Genomic DNA, 19,400 nt, shown 5'->3' on the forward strand with positions numbered 1-19,400 from the left:
GTTTGGTCTGGAGGAGGCTCAGGGGAGACCTCATTGCTCTCTGTAACCACCTGAAAGGAAGCTGTGGGGAGCTGGGGCTGGGCTCTCCTCATAGATAACTCATGACAGGGCTGAGGGAATGGCCTCAAGTTGTGCCAGGGGAGGTTCAGGCTGGAAACGAGGAGACATTTCTGTCAGAAAGAGCAGCCAGGCACTTGGACGGGCTGCCCAGGGAGGTGGTGGCATCACCATCCCTGGGGGTGTTGAAGGAGAGGCTGGACATGGTGCTTGGGGACACGGCTTTGTGGTGACACTGGTGGTGGACACGGCTGCACCAGGTGCCCTTGGCGGCCTCCTCCAACCCCAGCGCCTCCAGGATTCCGGGGACCGAGGCCAGCCCAGCAGCGCTGCGGCCCCGCATCCCCACGCACTCCCGCAGCGCCCCCCAGAGCGGGCGGGCTTTAGGACCCACCCTGCAGCCTCCCTCCCTCCCCCCGCCCCTCCCCGCCATGCTCCCCCCTCATTGGCCGCGCCCCCGCCCTTCCACCCTCCCCTTTCCCACCCCGCCGCTCCGAGGCCCCGCCCTCCGATGACGTCACGAGCAGAACGCCGCCTGACTGGCTGCGGGCGCGGCGGCGGCCCCGCCCCCGGGCCGCACGGTTCCGCGGGGGCGCGCGGGCGGGGGCGGGAGGAGGAGGAGGAGGAGGAGGAGGAGGAGGAGGAAGGCTGCGGGGCAGCGCGGCCACGCGTGGGCCGGGAGCGGCCCCGGGGTGTCGGCCTGGCCCCGGGCTGTCCGCTCACCCTAGGGCTGCGGGACGCCGGGAGAGGCGGTGAGCTGAGCCGCGGGAGCGCGCGTGGGCTCGGAGGCGTGCGGGTAGGGGATGGGGGGAAGCAAAAAGACCCCAAAAAGACCCCAAATAGACCCAAAAGCCTCAAACTGGCATCAGGGTCTCGAGTGGGGAGCCGCGGGGCGCCGCTTTCCCTGCGGGCATCGCCGTGGGGCTCCGCGGGGCTGCAGTGCCCCCACCCCGCGCTGCCCCGCAGCCCCCCGGCACCCCAAAAAGGGGTTTGGGGCGGGTTCCGCGGTGCTGTGCCCCGCTCCATCCCATCCCCGCTGCGTTGGGGGCGTTAGGGCAGCGCTGGGGGCTCCTGGAGGCGTTCTGCCCGCAGCCTCCCTGCCCCAAACCGTCCCCACCGACAGCCCGGACCGCGGTCACCCTACAGATGGTCACCCTACAAATACCCTACAAATCGTCACCCCGAGTCCCAGCACAGCGAGCATCGCTGTAACTTTTTACACTGCAACTTTCCTCCCTCTGCTGCTTTAGGACAATTTTTCATTCGTTTTTCGCCCACCCGCTGTGTGTGTGTGGTTGGTGCCTGCTGCTGGCCAGCCCCTGCCCGTAACCCCACTGTGCTCCCCATCCCTGCTCAGGTCCCATACCGGTGTCCCACATCTCCGAGGGCTCAGGCACTGCTTATTTCCCCTCCCAATCTCTTTGTGCCCCTCTTTAGGGATGTGGGACCTTTTCTAGGGCCTCGCTGATTGCCGTGCCCTCCTTGCTGTTTCCTATCAAATCTGACCCCAAATCATCTTTTTGTCTCTTCTGTGTCCTCGTCCACCTGCTGGGCCTTATCTCCACGATAAGGACGCGCCTGGGGAAGAGGCAGAGGTGGAGGTTTGCGAAGGGAAGGTGTGGGCGCAGGGCTCCCGGGACTAAAACCGGAGGGGAATTTGCTGCAGAAGCAAATCGGGAGCGCCTCGAGGTAGACAGGAGGCTGTAAACAACCTCAGCGTTGGGGAACCCAAACTTCCTGCCCCTTTTTTTGTTCATTTTCTCCGGTATGTGGCAATTGCTGTGCCAAGTCCTCCTTCCTCATCATGAAATGTGTCCCATGGTAGGTCCCCACGCTGCGTTTGGGGCAGGCGTGGGTAATGCAGGCGGTGTGACCGGGCTCCTGATGTGGTTTGGGAGAGGCGATGAGGCCAGCTGGGAACCTTTGGACGGCAGGAGGGAGGCAGATGAAATTTGTGAGGGCAGGAAGCTTGGGAACAGGGCGTTGCTGTCTGACACCTCCAAATGTGTTAAAATGAAGATGAGGTGGTGCACGAGGTGGTCCCTCCAGGGCTGGAGCAGTGCTGGGCATGGCCTCGTAGGGGCAGGGGCAGGAAGGGAGCGTGTGGCTGTCAGTCTGGATGTATTAACGGGTGAGTTACGGTACCTATTTTGTCCTACAGAGGTAACCACAGTCTGCAGGAGTTCAGGTCCTCCTCCTTCGCAGCCAGGCTGTACGCAGTGTTAGGAGGTAGGTGAGTGAAGCAGGGAGGGCAGGATGGGGCCAGCTGTGAAGGTGGCAGAGGCTAGCAACGTATTTTGGGAGTGATGGGGTGAGGACAGAGTGTGTGGGGCAGCTCTGGGGAGGTGGGCACGGGGTTGTGGAGTGGGGAAATGAGCACAGGGTGTTGGGCACAGGGTGGTTGAGCAGGGAGATGGGCACAAGGTGGTGGAGCAGGGACTGCAGAGCTGTCCTGGGACATCTGCAGTGGGCACTGGGGGCCTGTGGAAGGAGTGTGTGGGGAGCATTAGTGTCAGCAGGTGAAGTGAGGAGTAGCTGTGCTCCAGTCTTCTATCGACTGCAGGAAATGAAGCTGGGGTTGCATAAAACGCTGGCTGCAGGAGCGCAGCCAGGATGCATTGAGCTTTAACGAGTCGCCCCGAGTGCCTGAGCTGACCTTTAGCCACCATCACGTCAGCCTTTCTTTATCGACTTCATATCCCCGCAGTGACCATTAGCATCACTTCAGCCAGAGGGGGCTGCTCGGTCTTCCCCCTGTCACTCGAGCCTGGGAATGCTGCCTGTCCTGTAGCTGCTGCCTGCTTGCTGGCCATCAGACTTTGCAGAGACTACCAGTTTTAAATGACAGCCTGCCAGATTGTGGTGAGGCAAGTTTATTACTGTAGCAGGCTGCCAGTCCTTCTGGTTTGCCTGTGATGCACGCACAGATGCCTGGGACAGCCTGGCTTGCTGCAGCGCTCCCATTCAGCTCCGGGATGTGGAAGCTGAGTATGGGTTGGATGCTGTTCGTACTGAAATTAAAACATCAGAGATGGGTGTCACCTTTGTTCCTTCTGTCCAGAGCCAGAGGGCGATGAGCAATGCCCTGTCTTGCAGCCTCACACCCTTGAGTATCTGTCAGTGGTTTGCAAGCCGGCTTTGTGCCCACCAGCATCAGCAGCTGATCAGTTACGTGAGGGTCTCCCACCTCCGTGGCATCGCGTGGCGTATTGAGCTCCAGCCAGAGCTGCAGGTGAACTCCTGCACCCTGAACCTGGCTGCTGCACCGAGATCTGCCTGGCGGAGGAGCAGAGAAGACGAAACAAACAGCAGGTTACCTGGCTGGGCACAGAACCCAGATCCTGCCCTGGCAGCGGGGAGACAGACCTGCTTGGTGTGAGGGTAGGTGGCGTGGCCTCCGTTTCCTCTGGCTGTCTGAAGCCAGCAGCATTGCCAGGCTCGGCGCTGGGAGCTGGGCACAGCCTGCAGAGAGGGTGGGAGGCTGCTGGGAACGTGCTCCCTGCAGTCAGCAGCTCCAGTGGTTGTTCTGGCATTAATTTGGCACGCACCACATCTCATCCTATAAACTCTCCCTGGGAAGTGGCATGTGGTTCTGCTTGCCTGTGTCTGAAGTACTGAAGGCCTTTTCCCTGTGCAGCGCATGGGCAAGCTGCCTTGCTTGAAAAGGGGCTTTCTCCTGCTCACATGGGGCTGGGGTAGATGCTGCAATCAAGTCGATTGTCTCCATTTTGGAGCCTTTTTGGGGCATACTATGGGAGACGGGACTGAAAACTTGCCTCCTCTGAAGCCCTGCATTCATTTTGCGAAACGACTGTGATTGATCTAGCAGAAGGGAATTCATTCACCAGCAGAGCTGGAGGGCAGGCGGGGAGGACAAAACCCCACAGCAGCCTCTGAAATGAATCACGGGCTCTGAAAGGATCCACTGGGGTTAAGGCGTAGCAATGAAAAGCTATTGTCTGGAGCCTGAACTGTGGCTAAAAGCATTATTTATCCCGATTTGGATAGTGGTTGTAGGAGGGTGTGGTATTCCCAGGGACTGCAAAGCCAGTGAGCTTAGTGGTGAACATGAACTTTATTTGATTGCCTCACAGGTAGCTTAAGAAGATTTATGGAGTAACTCAGTTGTGGAGTAGCAAGTCCAATACCTGGTTTGCAAATAAAACTGCATCTGTTGCGCATAAAGCAAGTTTCCTACACGTATTTTTATTTTGATTGGAATTTGATCTCCCTGGGCTCTTGATAGTTTGTCTCTTGTAGGTTTTGGGCACTGCTGCCCCTTTTACCGGTGCTTTTGCAGGATAGAACAAGAACCTCACTAATTGGTCCAGCTTGCAAGTACTGGCTTTGATTTTTATGGGAAGTGGCATTCAGTAGATTCTTGTGGTGACTTTGGGGTCAGAGTGGAGGATAGGTTTAAAGGGAGAGATGGTGAGTGGGGAATGGGATACGAAACGGCGATGGACAGACCAAGTTCCTGAGTTTGGATTTGCTTTAGTAAGCACGCTGACGTTCAGATACGTGCCCGGACCTTCTCCAGACAATCTGATCTCCTGGAGCCTACAGAATTGGCCTTGGAAAACCTCCCAGTTTCTGCCTGAGCCAACAGAAGGAGCCTTTCACATGGTCTCTCTGTTTTCTGTCTAGGATGTGCGGGCCAGACTAGAAAGTGAGAAAATGAGAAGAAATGATAAAGAGGCCTCCCAATCTCCAAGGCTGGGGCAGGATCTGAAATCCTGCTTTTGGGGGCTGGGACGTGGATAACTATCTTGCCTTTGCGGATATGATGAAACAACGAGAGTTTGTCAGGGAGGCCAAATCCAGCTTTGCTACCCCTGATTCACGGCAGGGTTACGTTGCCTGAATTCCAGGGTGAGAAATCACGGTCGCATCTTTGCTGCGTTAGTCATCCTGCAGAGGAGAACCAATTTGACTGACACGGGCAAACCACGAAATTCGCAGGCGTTGCTGGAGACGAAGCCTCCTTTACTAGAGAGCAGAGCCTGCACGCAAGCACCGCCGAGGTGAGGACAGAGCAGAGGAGGCTTCCCGGAGGAGATGCGGGGAAGCTCCTTGGCTGCCCACCTGGCTGCAGCCCAGGCGCCGCGCTCCCCGAGCACAGCATTACGCTAAATGCCAGCTGCTATTTTTATTCCTTTCATCTCAAGCCCTCTTCGCAGAGGGGCATTATTAGCATCAAGCATTTCTAGCAGCTCCGAGCTGTATACCTGATAGGCCACCGTGTTTTGCAGGGACATGAAAAGCATCCGAAAAAGCTCTTCAGATTTGTTCCTTCCCCTTTCTCATTTCCTACCTCCGTTCCCCGCTTATCTTTTCATTTCTTCTGTGTTTGTTGGTTTTTTTTTTTTTTCTGCTTTTGAAACTCAAGCTGTGTCCCTGAGTACGTGATGAAAGCCTGCATGTGTTGGAGTCTCCTTCTCCTCAAACATTTTGACAGAGCCTCCACCCAGCGATTGCTTTCCGTGCTTCTGAAACACGGCTGGACTGGGGGGTGTGTTCGGCAGTGCATTGCCACACCGCTCTTTGTCCTAAGCAGCTTTGCAAGGAGCTCTCCCCCACCAAGATGAAACCGCAGGCGACTTCTTACATTTCTAGGTTGCAACTCCTAGAGTAAAAAAGGGGAATCAGCTCTCCTGCAGCAGTAATTTTGTCCTGAGCTGGAGCTGAGCAGCAGGCGTTGCAGTTCATGAAGGCATTGGAAATGCACCAATATTCAGGACAAGAGAATGAGCAACTTACTAGTAAGTCAAGAATTTATCTCCCTGCTTATAGAGAGAAGTGGAACTTTGTCTGAATTTGAGATGGCATTTCACCCCAGAGGGCTGACATTGTGAAATCGGAGGGGAAAAAATGAATCTTAAGGCTGCCACCCTGCAAAATCAGCCACAACACCCATGGCTCATTAAGGAGAGTGCAAGCCGGCATCGTATTGATTTATTGTATGTGCAGGCAGCCAAACTTCCTCTCTACTCCTGCACAATCTCCAGATCTGTGAAGTCACCTGGATGGGTGAAAGAGTAAGGCTCAGATCACAAGGATATTGAAAGTCCTTCCGTGTGATGGTGTGTTTGTGGTGTGTCCCAGCCTGGTGCCCACGGAGGGGTGATGGCTCCTGTCCTGGTTGCTCTGAATTCAGAGTATCTGCTGGCAGCCGTGTGGCCGGAAAAATGAAAGCAGCCAAAATGAGCTTGAGTAAATCAAAAAAGGAAATGATGAAAGCTCTGATCTCAAATTTGCACGGGTAGCATTTAAATCCTACTGCAAGTCCCCAGCACAGTGTGCACACCAGCTCGTGCTAAATCCCAGCACTCTGAAGAAACGGAGCCTCGTGGCAAGGAGGCAGCTCTCCAGCCTCTGCCGCTGCCCAGGGAGTTTCTTCCAAGTCTCCTAAAGGGAGCCAGCTGGGAACTCTACTGCTTATTTATTTACTTATTTACTGCTTTAAATAGTTCATGGTTGAGCAAGGCAAAAAGGAAACGTGTTCTGCCTGCTGCTTCTCTGAAAGTCTGCTCGGCAAACAAAAAGCCAGCCTCGGTTCATGGGATTTGGGCTCTTTGTTGGTGTTTAGCCAACCTTTGCAGTCCTGAGACTGTAGTTCTCCCCTTCTAAGCAGAAATGATTCTTGAATCTCCGAAGTCCCTCTGGGGACTTATTCTTTCTCAAATATTGTCTGTTTAAAGGGAAGCAGCATCTCAGCTGGGTGACTTGGGAAGAGATGCAGCCCCTGCACAGCTGCTGGTCCAGCCCAGATGGAGAACCGAGTCAGCTCACAAGGTGCAGACAGCTTGGCCAAAGCAGCTGGGGTTCCCCTGCTGATAGGGAAATGAAGCGGAGATTTGTGGCACTCTGCTGGTTTAGGATGGAGGGTGGAACCCCAAGCCTGGCTAAATATAGGTCGTATATCAGTAGTGCTCCTGGGCTCTCTTCTCGTATGCAGATCTTCTGTGGTTGGAAACCAGGAGCTGAGACAGCTTGGAAGTATCCAATTTCTAAGTGCTGCTTGGATTTTTCAAGAGATAAGAGTGTTTTCCAAGGATCTCCTCAGTTACCAGCACCAGCTCCTCGACATGGTGACCCACCAGCCTCAGGGACAGCCGCCTGCTGCTGCAGAGGTTTGCAGGAGGCAAGAAGTGCTCGGGCAGAACTGTGCCCATTGCTCGAGCAGGGACTTTGGCCAGCTCTGAGGTTTTGTTTTCCCACTGTGTTTTCTTTGCCAGCTTTGTCCTGTCCAGAGGCTGCTGGGGATATTTTCCCCAGCATTTTCTTCCTGAGCTGAGGTCAGAAGGGTCTTTTCTCCCCGATCCAGCTCCTACCCTCCTTTTGGGTTGCTGTCTACCCTGTGTGGGAAGGATTTCCAAAGCGCCCTTATCTTGCTCTGCTGGAAAAAATCCTGTCTTTCCTGTATCTGCCGTACAAAAGCTTCATACAGCCAGGGGAATATTATAGCCAGCAGACAGCATTGGATAGCTGTCAAAAACCTGATGCCCTGCTGCCCTCCTCCCCGCGGGAGAAGGGTTATCATCCGCCTGTGCATGCAATAAGATCCTCTAAAAGGCTTCACAGTGAATATTTGGTATATAATATTTATTATATTTATTCTTTGAGATATTCCTCGTCCTGAGCAGTTCTGTTTTTTCTCTTTAACTCAGTGGCAGGGTAAGGGAAATGAGGAGTGCAGGAGGGGCTAAATTCTGCTCTGCACGTGTCATGGATCCAGCCTGCTCATCACGGCAGGGAAATGTTGCTCAAATTGCAGTATGCTTGTGTGCATCACGAAAAGCAGAGAAAATCCTTTTAGTGCCACTGGATTTGGAAGAAACCCTCCAGCTGAACTGCGTGCCTGCAGTTTCTGTTCACCTGATGGGTGTGGAATGGTGCCAGGTTCCCTGTAGACTGCAAGATGCACTGGGGTGTGTTTGTATGGGGGAAGGACTAATAGCTACCACTTTCCTGCTTCTGCCCAGCTACGGTAGGATTCAAAAAGTAGGTGCTTTGCATTGTTTGCCCTCAAAACAACTTCGTTTTGAAAGCTGCTGAAAAAATAGGAGCAAGCCTTGCTGGTGAGATGGCCGCACATCTGAGCTGGGAGGCTGCTTGCGTGGCGGTTTGTTGGTGACCAGTGGCAGCCAGTGCCACCACCCAGCTCCAGCAGAGGCCAACTGGAGCGGCTGTACTGGGGACCAGTTGGTGCTTGCACTGGGACACGGTGACATGAAGAGCAGTCCTAATGGGGACCGGCCTGCAACCCAACAACTTCTACCCTATTCATTACCCATTGGTTAGAAATATTTCATTACCCTGGGCAAGATGTTAAATGCTAGGTGCTTGAAGGTTGGATGGTTGTTTGAGGTTTTTTTTTTTAAATATATATATATAATCACAGCAGCTCTGCTGCAGCTTTTATACCGACATTTCTCTCTCCCAAACGACCTGCTGCTTCTATTCTGTCTAGTGGCTTTTCTAATCTGAGCGTCAGAATAAAAATGGGGCTGCCTTCCCGTAATCTTCTTGTTTGTTTCCGTAGCTGTCCTGTATAAATTGCTTAATTTTTCTGCGGATAAGCAAATCAAAGGTTAACGTTGAATACGTGACCCGAGCTGTGAGCAGAGGAAGCAGGAGCGCTGGCGGGGTGGTTTCTGAGGTGCTAGGAGTAGCAGCCTAAATCAATAGCTTTTAGCAGCCTCATAAATGTTTCATTTGTATTCCTCAGTCCAGCGTTGCAGAGCTTTGATGCAGGAATCCGTACAGCCTCTTAAATCAGCGTTGTCCCTGGGCTGGGTGTGGGTGCTGGACACCATTTCCTCGGGATGCGCTTCGGAGTGCTCCTGGGCTGCTCGGTGACGGCGTTTTCCTTCCTGTCGGGGCCTTTTCCTTCCTGTTTTGGAGCCCCGATTGCGCACAGCCTCCCATCACAAATGAGACGAGCTCAGCAGCCCCAGCTCCAAACCGCAGGGGTTTTGGTGAGGGACGTGCACCAGCACAGCATAGATATCCCCAGCGATGCTGCTGCCCTGCCATTAGGAGCTGTAGCTGCTCATATAAGCACTCGTTTCTGCCCCAGTTGACATGGAGAAGACTTTTTCCCTGGGCTCTAACACAGCCCTGAGGAATGAGCGAGGTCTCAGGGACCTCAATAATTCACAGTGGCTGGGGGAGAAAGAGAGACACCCGCAAACGCTTGTCCAATACAGGCTCCGGAGGACCTTGGGGTGGGTAAGAAAGGCGTGAGCAGAGCGTGATTCAAGCCCTTATCTGGCCATCAGCCCCTGCTTGAGGTCATCCGTGGGCGGGTGGTGTCTCGGCGGGGTCGGTGTCGCAAGCCTCCAGCATCCCCGTGGGGCTCAGCACCCTGTCTGCCCTGAGTCCCTGCGCCGACAGCCGACGGGTGCCAGGGCTCACGTCTCACCCCGAGCCTGCCTAGTGGCAATTTGGGCATCTCCACGGGATCCTGCAGCTGGGGAAGGCAGCCTGTGAGCTTGCAGAGGAGAAAGACCCTTTAAAACTTCAGGTTTGCAAAGGAGAAAGGTTTAGATGCCCCCCAAAAAGCACCCTGCCAGCTCTGTGTGTGCCAAATTACTGATTCCTAAAGAATCAGGTGAATGGGGAGGGATGGATGGCGTGGGGTTTCAGCCCTCGTGTCTCCAGCCTGCAAAGCAGAACGTGGATGGTTTGGGGAAGATGTGTTAGGCAAGGGAATTAAAAAAACATTTTGAGGTAAGAGGGGAGAATCATCTGAGCTGGGTACTGTTTCTCAGCAACCCCTTTTTCCTGGGGATGATGCCCACTTGTCCCCAGCATGCAGCTACTGCTCGTGGCCGTGTGTCTGCCTCGTGCCAGCAGGACCCCAACCTCCTGTGCACCCGAACAGATGTGCTGAAACGCTACCAGGAAGGGTCTGACCCCACCGAGCTCTGTGACTTGTCCCTGTCTTTAGCCCAAACTCCCTTTTTTAGCCAGGGAGAGCTTCTTTGGATGCAGCACGAATGCCATCTGGTGTAATGCCTGCCCTGGCTTCGCTCTACCTGCTGTCACGGCGGGGCCCAGCGAGCTGCTCCGGTGTGCTCGGCGGTGTTGAACGAGCCGAGGCTTTCTGGCTGCTGTGCCGTGTCTGGCAGCTTGGCTCAGGTGCTTTGTGCATTTCACAGTCACATTTCCCTCCCCCCAGCGCATCTTTGTGCATCGAGCTTGGAAAAAATCACACTCCTCGTTTACATCTCAGGCTTTTTCTTTTTTTTTTTTTTTTTTTTCACTCATTTTTCAAACCTCAGGACAGTTGTGCTATCAACTTCAGTGCTGACTTTCTGCCCTAAGAGAGGACAGTGTGCATTATCTGTCTGCCTACTTCAGTTACATAGGGCAAAAAATTGGGCTGGCTAAAATATTTTACAGTGAGCGACTTGAATTCTGTCATCACTACCAACTTGATTGGTCCGAAGGCTTTTTCTTCCACAGGCATGGAGCACTTAAATGAAATAGTAGCTTATAAAAGCGTTGTGTTTCCTTCTCCCTGTCTGTTAAAAACCATAAATGAGCCGTCTCTTTTATCCTTCTCTGTGATGTGAATCTGTACAGAGAATGTTGGAAGTCACGAGAATGTCTCGTGAGTTTTATCAACAAAAACTGCAATGAAAGGCTTTGGTAGAGGTGGTTCAGAACTTTGGGCTGGTGCCGGTAGCTAGATATTCCACAAATAAAACCAGTAGCAATTGCCTTTCCTAAAGCTGCAATAATCTTCATGGAAATCAGAAGCCAAACCTGATTTGTGCCGAGCCAAGAACAGGCTGGTGCCCTTTACCCTGGATAGACTGCTCTCCTAATGCTGTTTTCGAAGGAAAAATACTCTTCTGCGGTTTGCCAATCCCCTGGAGGGGCCGTTGAGACAATTTACCCTCGAGTTTGGGTTCTGATTGCTTCACTTTGCTGCTCTGTTGCTGAAACCAAGGAGCAGACTTCCCCCCTCGCGCCCCTGCCTTTCCTTGTACAGCCCAAGTCACGTTGCAGGAGGGTGCTGGAGGTGCCAGGTACCCGCTGGTGCTTCGTGTCTGAGGTCCTCTGACGGTGTAGCAGGGCTGGAGAGCAAATGTGTGTAAAAATGGGTGTGTAAAAAAAAGAATAATCCTTTCTCTGCTCGTCTCTCCGCAGGCTGTCGAGCTGCCACCATGTCAGTCAGCGTCCACGAGAACCGTAAATCCCGGACGAGCACCGGCTCCATGAACATCTTGCTTTTCCACAAAGCTTCCCACCCGGACTGCGTGCTGTCCCACCTGAACACCCTGCGGAAGCACTGCATGTTCACCGACGTCACCCTGTGGGCAGGGAACCGCTCGTTCCCCTGCCATCGGGCGGTGCTGGCCGCCTCCAGCAGGTACTTCGAAGCCATGTTCAGCAACGGGCTGCGCGAGAGCCTGGACGACGCGGTGAATTTCCATGACAGCCTCCATCCTGAGGTGCTGGAGCTGCTGCTGGACTTCGCTTATTCCTCGCGGATCATCATCAACGAAGAAAACGCCGAGTCCCTCCTGGAGGCTGGGGACATGCTGCAGTTCCACGACGTCCGAGACGCAGCAGCCGAGTTCCTGGAGAAGAACCTCTACCCTTCCAACTGCCTGGGCATGATGCTGCTCTCGGACGCCCACCAGTGCCGCCGACTCTACGAGCTCTCCTGGAGGATGTGCCTGGTCAACTTCGAGACCGTTCACAAGAGCGAGGACTTCAACAACCTTTCCAAGGACACTCTGCTGGACCTCATCTCCAGCGACGAGCTGGAAATTGAGGATGAGGAGAAGGTCTTTAAGGCTGTCCTCCAGTGGGTGAAATACGATCTAGATGAGCGGAAGGCTTATCTTCCAGAGCTGCTGAGGAATGTTCGCCTGGCCTTGCTTCCTTCTGAATGCCTCAAGGAGGCCTTGGCTTGTGAGGACCTGATCATGGTGGATGAAAGGAACAAGCTTGTCTTGGACGAAGCCATTCAGTGCAAGAAGAAGATCCTCCAGAACGACGGCGTTGTCACCAGTCCCTGCGCCAGGCCCCGCAAAGCCGGCCACACCTTGCTGATCCTGGGAGGGCAGACCTTCATGTGCGACAAGATCTACCAAGTGGATCAAAAAGCGAAGGAAATTATCCCCAAAGCAGACCTGCCGAGCCCACGGAAAGAGTTCAGCGCCTGCGCCATTGGCTGCAAAGTGTACATCACTGGTGGCAGGGGCTCGGAGAACGGGGTCTCCAAAGACGTGTGGGTGTACGACACTGTCCACGAGGAATGGTCCAAAGCCGCCCCCATGCTGATAGCTCGCTTTGGGCACGGCTCCGCCGAACTGGAAAACTGCCTCTACGTGGTTGGGGGGCACACGGCAGTGGCCGGGGTCTTCCCTGCATCGCCCTCGGTGTCCTTGAAGCAAGTGGAGAAGTACGATCCCACGGCCAACAAGTGGATGATGGTGGCTCCGCTGAGAGACGGGGTGAGCAACGCGGCGGTGGTGAGCGCCAGGCTGAAGCTTTTCGTTTTCGGCGGCACCAGCATCCACCGGGACATGGTGTCCAAGGTGCAGTGCTACGATCCGCTCGAGAACCGGTGGACGATCAAAGCGGAGTGCCCGCAGCCCTGGCGTTACACGGCCGCCGCCGTCCTGGGCAGCCAGATTTTCATCATGGGGGGGGACACGGAGTTCACGGCCGCGTCCGCCTACCGCTTCGACTGCGAGACGGACCAGTGGACGCGCATCGGGGACATGACCGCCAAGCGCATGTCCTGCCACGCCTTGGCCTCGGGGAATAAACTCTACGTGGTGGGGGGCTACTTCGGGACTCAGAGGTGCAAAACGCTGGACTGCTACGACCCCATGTCGGACACGTGGAACTGTATCACAACGGTGCCTTACTCGCTCATCCCCACGGCTTTCGTCAGCACCTGGAAGCACTTGCCGTCATGAGAGGCAGGGCTCGGGGGCTCGTAGCCAGGAGTTCAGTAAGGTAAGGGTCTCCTCTAAGACTGAAACTTGCTCTTTTGCCTCAAATGCATCTCCACACACCGCACACAAGCCACAGGTTCCAGTTCACTCGCTTTTTAATGAGAAAGGCGCATTAAAGGCGGGAGGGACATCACACCAAAAAAGAAAAATAAACTCCACGGTGCTGAAAAATAAACTCCATCGTTTCAAGATGGTCTCATCCACGCCTGCTGTCGTGGATATGACCATAGAATACCTCCTGTCCCCATGTGGTTGAGGGGGTTACGGTTCCTAAAGGCACTTAAATTTGAGACCTGGAATACAGTAGGGCAACACATGCTTCAGAAGAAGTCTCAGTGGTTTAATACTGGTATCTGGGTGGTTGTTTTGGAGCTGCTGAATATGTAGGCAAGTGACCCCTAGGATGCTGGAGAGTCCCAAGTCTCTTTTTATGTTCTGTATTTACATTTCAGTGGGTAGCAGAAGCTTAGAAGCCTCAGTGCATTTGATGGTCCCGGTGTTTATTTAATATCCAAGCTGTTGCTTGTTACATCAGAACTTCTGAGACTTGTGTGTGAGACCTGAGTGGGAGGGAAGGGGGTTTGGAACCAGCAGAAGAACGTGTTTATCGGTGTGTTGGGCTGTGTGGGAATGAGAACGTTGGTGGAAGCTCCTGGTGTCCTGTGTGGTTCTGGTTCTCACGTGCCCAGAAGTAGTGTTGGCACCGCTGGCAGAGGGCAACTGCTTCCTCCTCACCTCCCCAGCGCGATGTTTGGTCACCGTTCTGCTCACCAGTTCTCCTCCAGTGAGCTCTGCACATCGTCACCAATCTGTGCCGAGATGTAGCTGGAGGAGAAGGCCACAAGCTCTCTCGCCTTGCGTTGTGGAAGCAGAGGTGTCGGTGCTCTCCTTGTCCTCTCTCCAGCAAGTCTGTAACACCTCTGCTAGCTCTGCCTGCAGGTTTCACTCTGCAGCCTCCTGGCTGGGAAACCCTCGCCTCTGGGGACAGGATTGATGAGCTTAAAGTTTTACTGGGAGGTGGGACGGTGGGGAGGGAAATTCTTCTGTATCTTCATCAAAATCCACTTAACAGAGCAGGGAGTGCTGCCCAGTGCCTCTAACACCCTCTTACTTCCCCGCTTTGCACTCGGTGTACCTGGGAATCACCCAGCGGGTGAATTACTGCAGTGCTCAGGCATTTCCTCACGATCTCTGGATGCCAGCCGGGAACCAAAGAGGAGCTCCTGGCACCTCTACCAGGCGTTTGCCCAACGTGACCTCCTGCTTGTCTCAGGTAGAAAAGCACCCAGGGCATTATTCTGGCCTTTGATTTGCAAAAGGCCGGGCTTTAACCTGGGCTGGACCACAGTGGCAAGAGTGGGAAGGGTTAAAAGGAGATTTCTGAGCACTTTCACAGCGCTGGAAGATAATGGCCTTTCCAAATTCTCCTCCTCAGGCGTTGCCTAGCATCTGTCACAGTGGCTCAGTAATCTAATTAACTGCCACTCAGCTATTAAATATTGCAGCCAGCAGTGTGAGGACTCCATCGTTTTCAGTGCGGGTCAATGGGGCCCCCCTTTAAGAGCTGTCCTAGAGCTGAAAATTAATTTTCTCTGGTAGCAGATGCGTTTGAATATTAAAGCTCCACACCAGCCACACCACTGGCAATAGGAATGGGGAAGGGTTTGAGGTGAGAGTTGGTTCTTCAGCCACCGAAGAAAAATCAGTCCCCCAAAACACAGAGCCTTGATATTTTCTCTCCTGCCTTTTTCCTCCATGCTGTATTGGGATTGCTCAGACCTAATAAAGATCTTTGGGGGCTTATGTGATATTTTTCACTGTATGCTGGAGCCTGGCACAAGCACAAGGGAATTAGAAACTGTAATATGCCAACCTACAAATAAAGCTGGTAAAAAGTCACTGTGTAAGGGTTTTGTGTGCTTTCCTGGCTTCATTTCCACTCATTGCTTAAAAGAAGAATTTGAAACGTACATGAGTGAGATTTTTTTCCAGAGAGTACATTTTTTTACTTATTTTTAACATGAATAGCTGGGATAGCTGGCTACAGGGTCCTGCAGCTCCTCCATCATCCCCCAGTGCATGAGGCAGGGGGTTGCTGTCTTGCAGCTCCCACAGCACCAGCGTTGGTGCCGTGATGGACACTTTGCTCCCTATAGGGTTCCCTTTACAGAAGGGATGCCCAAAGGCAGGGTGGCCAGCACCTTCCCTGCTGGTTTCTCCTGGTGCTGGTGATCTTTGGGAGCAGGCAGCCCCTGCTCATCCTATGAGGAATGCTCCTCAGCTGGGCAATCGTCTGGTAGGAAGTAGTATTTTGTGCATTGGGCCAAAACCAAAATCTCACCTATAAACCTGCGAGGTTGCTTTCACACCAGCCCCAAGACCCAAATAACACATCCTTGAAAAACATCGATGTTAAAGCACGGAGCCTGCTTTTAATTTAAAGCATAAAACTGCTCAGCTGGAACTGTTTCTCCCAGGGCTTGGCCTCCAAACCTCCCCAGCTGGAGCTGAGGCCAGCCTCACACGGAGCTCCTGGTGCCCCTGCCCCGTGACATGGATGTCGTAGTGCCAGGGCTGGGGCACGATGAGGGGCACACAGCCTGGAAGCCTGCCCACGGCCACGAAGCTGCTGTGAAACGGTGGAGCTGGTGCTGCCGGGGGGCTTTCTGGTGGGACCTGCTCATATGTTGCCTCTCTGCCCTGGGTGGAAGCAGAAAGTTGGGCTAACGGTGGGGTTGAACTCCGGATGAGCTAGCTGCAGTGCTCCCCCAGGGATGGTGGCTGAGGCAGTAAATCGCTGCAAAGGGGAAACAAAATAAAGACACTGCTACTACAAAACCCCGTGTTCTTAAATACAAGTGAAACCCAGCCAGGAGCTCTGCCCCACTCGGCTCTTGGGTCTTGCAATTTTGGGGAGAACCTGGCCCACCAAGCTGCGGGCTCTCATGCTCTGGGGCGAGCAGCTTCCCTTTCACCCGCACACCTGCACGCTCCCCTGCACGCCCACGGGACCAGCTCCCGGGCTCTGATTCCTGGGGCACATCCCAGAGCCAAGAGCCGATGCCGTGCCCCGTGGAGGGCCTGGATCCAGTACTGGCACCCCAAAACCTCCCGCCTGCCCTGGGCAGAGGCGGCAGCACTGAGCGGCGGAGGCTGCAGCCAGGCGCTTGTTTTCTTCTGGCACCGAAAAGCTGAACTTTGGCCCCAAAGTGCCCGTGAGGGTTTCGGCAGCCTGCCAGGCCCAGTGCTATATTCTGGTACTGCCAGGCTGCGGTCACACTAAGCGTCGGATCTGTTCAATGACTCTTTTCCTGATTATTTAATTACGGCGGAGATAACAAGCCTTTTACAAGCACAGGTTTGGCTTCCCTTCTGCATGGAGCTGGGGCAGCTCTCGCCGTGTAAGAAGCCATAGGTTTTTGAGGCCGTGCATCACCCCCGGCCACGTCCAGCTCGCCGCCGGACATCTCGCCCTGCACAAGCCCCGGGTGCCTGCAGCAGCACTCAGAGCAGATGAAAAACCTCTGGAAAAACCTCCCTGCTCCTAACCCGCTTGCTAGGTGCTAGAAACCTGTCTGTTGTTGCCGGAACAAAGTCGCAGCCAGTTTCTGTCGTGGCTCCCAGGGAAAGGCATTTGCATGAGCCCAAGAGTGAGGCAGGAGGAGCAGGGAGGGCAGCGCTGCTGCTGGGCGGGCGGCTGGTTGTCTCCCGAGCCAGTTTATCAGGCAGCGTTGGAAGGGAGTGGCTGGCCCGGGGAGGAAAGGCAATGAAAATCAGGCTTTTCCTAACCCTGGGCAGATGGAAACATGTGCAGTCTGCGCTCAGTCCCAGACTGCGGTAATCAACCCCTTGGAAGCAGCAGGCGTAGGGATGGTTTTGGAGGAACCGGTGGAAAAAGAAAAAAAAAGCAAAAAAAAAAAGCTTTTTTTTTGGTTTGCTTTTTGTGTTCATGCTCGTGGCCCTAAACACACTGACTGCTCCCCCCCCGCCCCTCTCTCTGCAGTCAGGGGAGGACACCAGGAGCTGCCAGCATGCAAAACCCTTTCTCCATGTATCCCAGAGCCTGCGACGTGGCGATTAATGACCTTTCTCTTTCCCTCCCCAGATACCGGCATCACATCCATGGCCCCTTCCTCGCTGCTGGAGCCGGCACAGCCACCGAGTCCCCTCCTGTCCCCCTGCACAGGACACCAAGGAGCCTCTCACATCCTTCCCTGGTATCTCAGGGGACACAAAGGACTGGGCTGTCGCTGCCAGGCTGGGCACAAGGGACACAGGGGGCACGGGGAGGGCAGCTGGTGGATGCTGGTGGCCCAATGTGAGCGGGAAGATGAGGATGTGCACCGGGCTGCGTCCCCCGGGGCACCCTCAGGTGCTTTATGTTACTCGGTCATGGGGGGTTAAGAGATTTATTTTTGATTTTTGTAGGCAGTGAGCTTGCTGTTGGTGCTCCCTGCTACTTGGGTGACGTGGAAGTGATTTTTTATAAGGAAAAGGGGCTGGGAAAGGGGGGCCAAGGGAGGGGCTGAGCCCAGTAGAGAGCACCTTGCTCCCCCCAGCCATGCCAAGCCCAGCCGAAACATCACAGCGTGGGAGCTCTGCAGCGCCGGGTGCCTTGGCGAAACGAGGCAGGTGCCTCTGGTTTTGCTTTGTGGAGCTTTTTGGTGTTTTTATTCCCCTCCTTCCTCACTGTGGGCTAGGGGCCAGGCAGCTCCCCGCGCACAGCTGCCGGTGCGCGCGCCGCCGCTCTGCCAGCGTGCCAAAACTGCGGCACCGCGGCGAGATGCCCCGGCGGATAAAGCCTGCTGCCTGCTCTGAGCAGCTCTCTGAGATTCCCCTCCATGCTCTCCCACTCTCCAAACAGCGTGTGGGTGAGGGTAATTAGCAAACGAGCAGGAACAGAGGCTGGCTGCGTGGCTGGGTACACTCGAGGCCTTCGGAGGCCTCTTGCCTCTTTTATCCTCAAAGGGAGAGCAGAGGGAAGGAGCAGCACAGGGCGCATGAGGGGTGGGTTGGGGAGGGAACCCCTTCTCCCACACATCCCAGATAGACATTTGGGTGCTCCCTGGGGTCAGCTGTGGGGTTTCTGGCTGTCCACGGGGGCACACGGCTCTGGGCTGGCCTCATTCAGCTGTGTCCTGCAGTGGGTACCCGGGGCTTGCCTTTCTCCCCGTCATTCGGCAGCGCTGTGTCCTGGCCAGCGGGATGATGCAACGCACTGAAAGCCCTTGTGTGCTTCGAACAACAAAGCCTTTGAGGAGCAGCAAGCGCCCTTTGCTGCCGGGAAGAGCCCTCTGGGTGCACAGCCCTTCTACACCGCTCTAAATGACACTTATTTACATTTTGTAGGTTTTTTTTCCTTTTTTTTTCTTTTTTTTTTTCCTCCAGCTGCCTGCGAACTTTAATAAAAATGATGATCTGGGAAACCATTTGTGCCTTTTTCACAGGAGTCCTCTCTTCATTCCTAAGCGAGTTGGAGTTCGGTCTAATAACAGGGCCGAGGAGTAATAACAGGCTTGGGTGGTTCACAGCCAGCCTCCTGCAGCCGGCCTGGCCCTAATTACTGTTGCGTCAGAGCTTGGGAAACTGAGGCACGATGCGGAGTGTCTCACCCCAGCTGGCAAGGCTGGGAATGAAGCATCCCCTGTGACAGGAGGAGACCCCACAGGCCTCACAACGCCTGCCAAGGAGGCCAAGAGGGCCTGCCCCAGGCCCTGCCATGCTCCTGCACAGCAAGCGGCCATTTTTAAGGAAGAAGAGAAGAATTTCCACTTTTGGGTTCCTTATTTGCCTTCTCGTTGCTGCTGCAGCTCCCAAGAAGGGGCCCTGCTGGCAGGCGGGATGGGATTCCCAGCCGTGCCCCAAATCGCAGGGGGCCAAGGCTGGATTTAGCCCCATGCAGGAGGGCTCCGGGATCTCCCCCACAGCTCCAGCTTTGCTCCAGAGGGATGTGAGAGATTTGGGGTTGCTGCTGGGCACCTACCAGCACATATTGTCACCAGACAGAGCAGGACGATCCTGCACTGTTGTGTTTGCCTGCTGGTAAGAGCAGGGGACACAGGGATGGGGACACAAAGCAACCCATGGGCATTAGACACAGAGGCTCAAAGAGGTTTGGAGCCTGAGTTTTGTGGTCATAGAAGAGGCCGGGAAGGTGTCCCCGTGTCCCTGGAGCAGGCTGGGGAGCAGACGTGAGCTGGGCAGAGCTGAGCACAAGGCCCCATAGCGAAAGCTCATTAAGGAGCCCTTTGAGAAACCAGTTCAGGGCCCAGAAATTACTGCTGGATGAGCAGGAGGATGAAAAACAGGGAGAGAGGGAGTGTGTGAATAAAATCCCTTTCAGTTCTGTTGATT

General features: G+C 54.6%; 1 protein-coding gene across 3 annotated transcripts; it reads left to right on the forward strand.

The window, feature by feature from the left end:
* The first annotated feature begins 703 nt into the window (after positions 1–703).
* Positions 704–18,017, forward strand: KLHL25 (kelch like family member 25). Of its 3 annotated transcripts, none has more exons than XM_084293645.1 (3): positions 704–809; positions 11,221–13,047; positions 17,152–18,017. In XM_084293645.1, exon 2 carries the CDS (start codon positions 11,238–11,240, stop codon positions 13,005–13,007), a length of 1,770 nt encoding a protein of 589 aa, XP_084149771.1. In that variant the 5' UTR covers positions 704–809; positions 11,221–11,237; the 3' UTR covers positions 13,008–13,047; positions 17,152–18,017. The 3 variants fall into 3 exon arrangements, with proteins under 3 accessions (XP_084149771.1, XP_084149773.1, XP_084149772.1); XM_084293647.1 differs by lacking the exon at positions 704–809 and adding an exon at positions 2,247–2,286; XM_084293646.1 differs by lacking the exon at positions 704–809 and adding an exon at positions 7,056–7,190.
* The last annotated feature ends 1,383 nt before the right edge of the window (positions 18,018–19,400 follow it).

The sequence above is a fragment of the Netta rufina genome, assembly GCF_964035555.1.
Source record: "Netta rufina genome assembly, chromosome: 11".
NCBI lineage: Eukaryota > Metazoa > Chordata > Aves > Anseriformes > Anatidae > Netta > Netta rufina.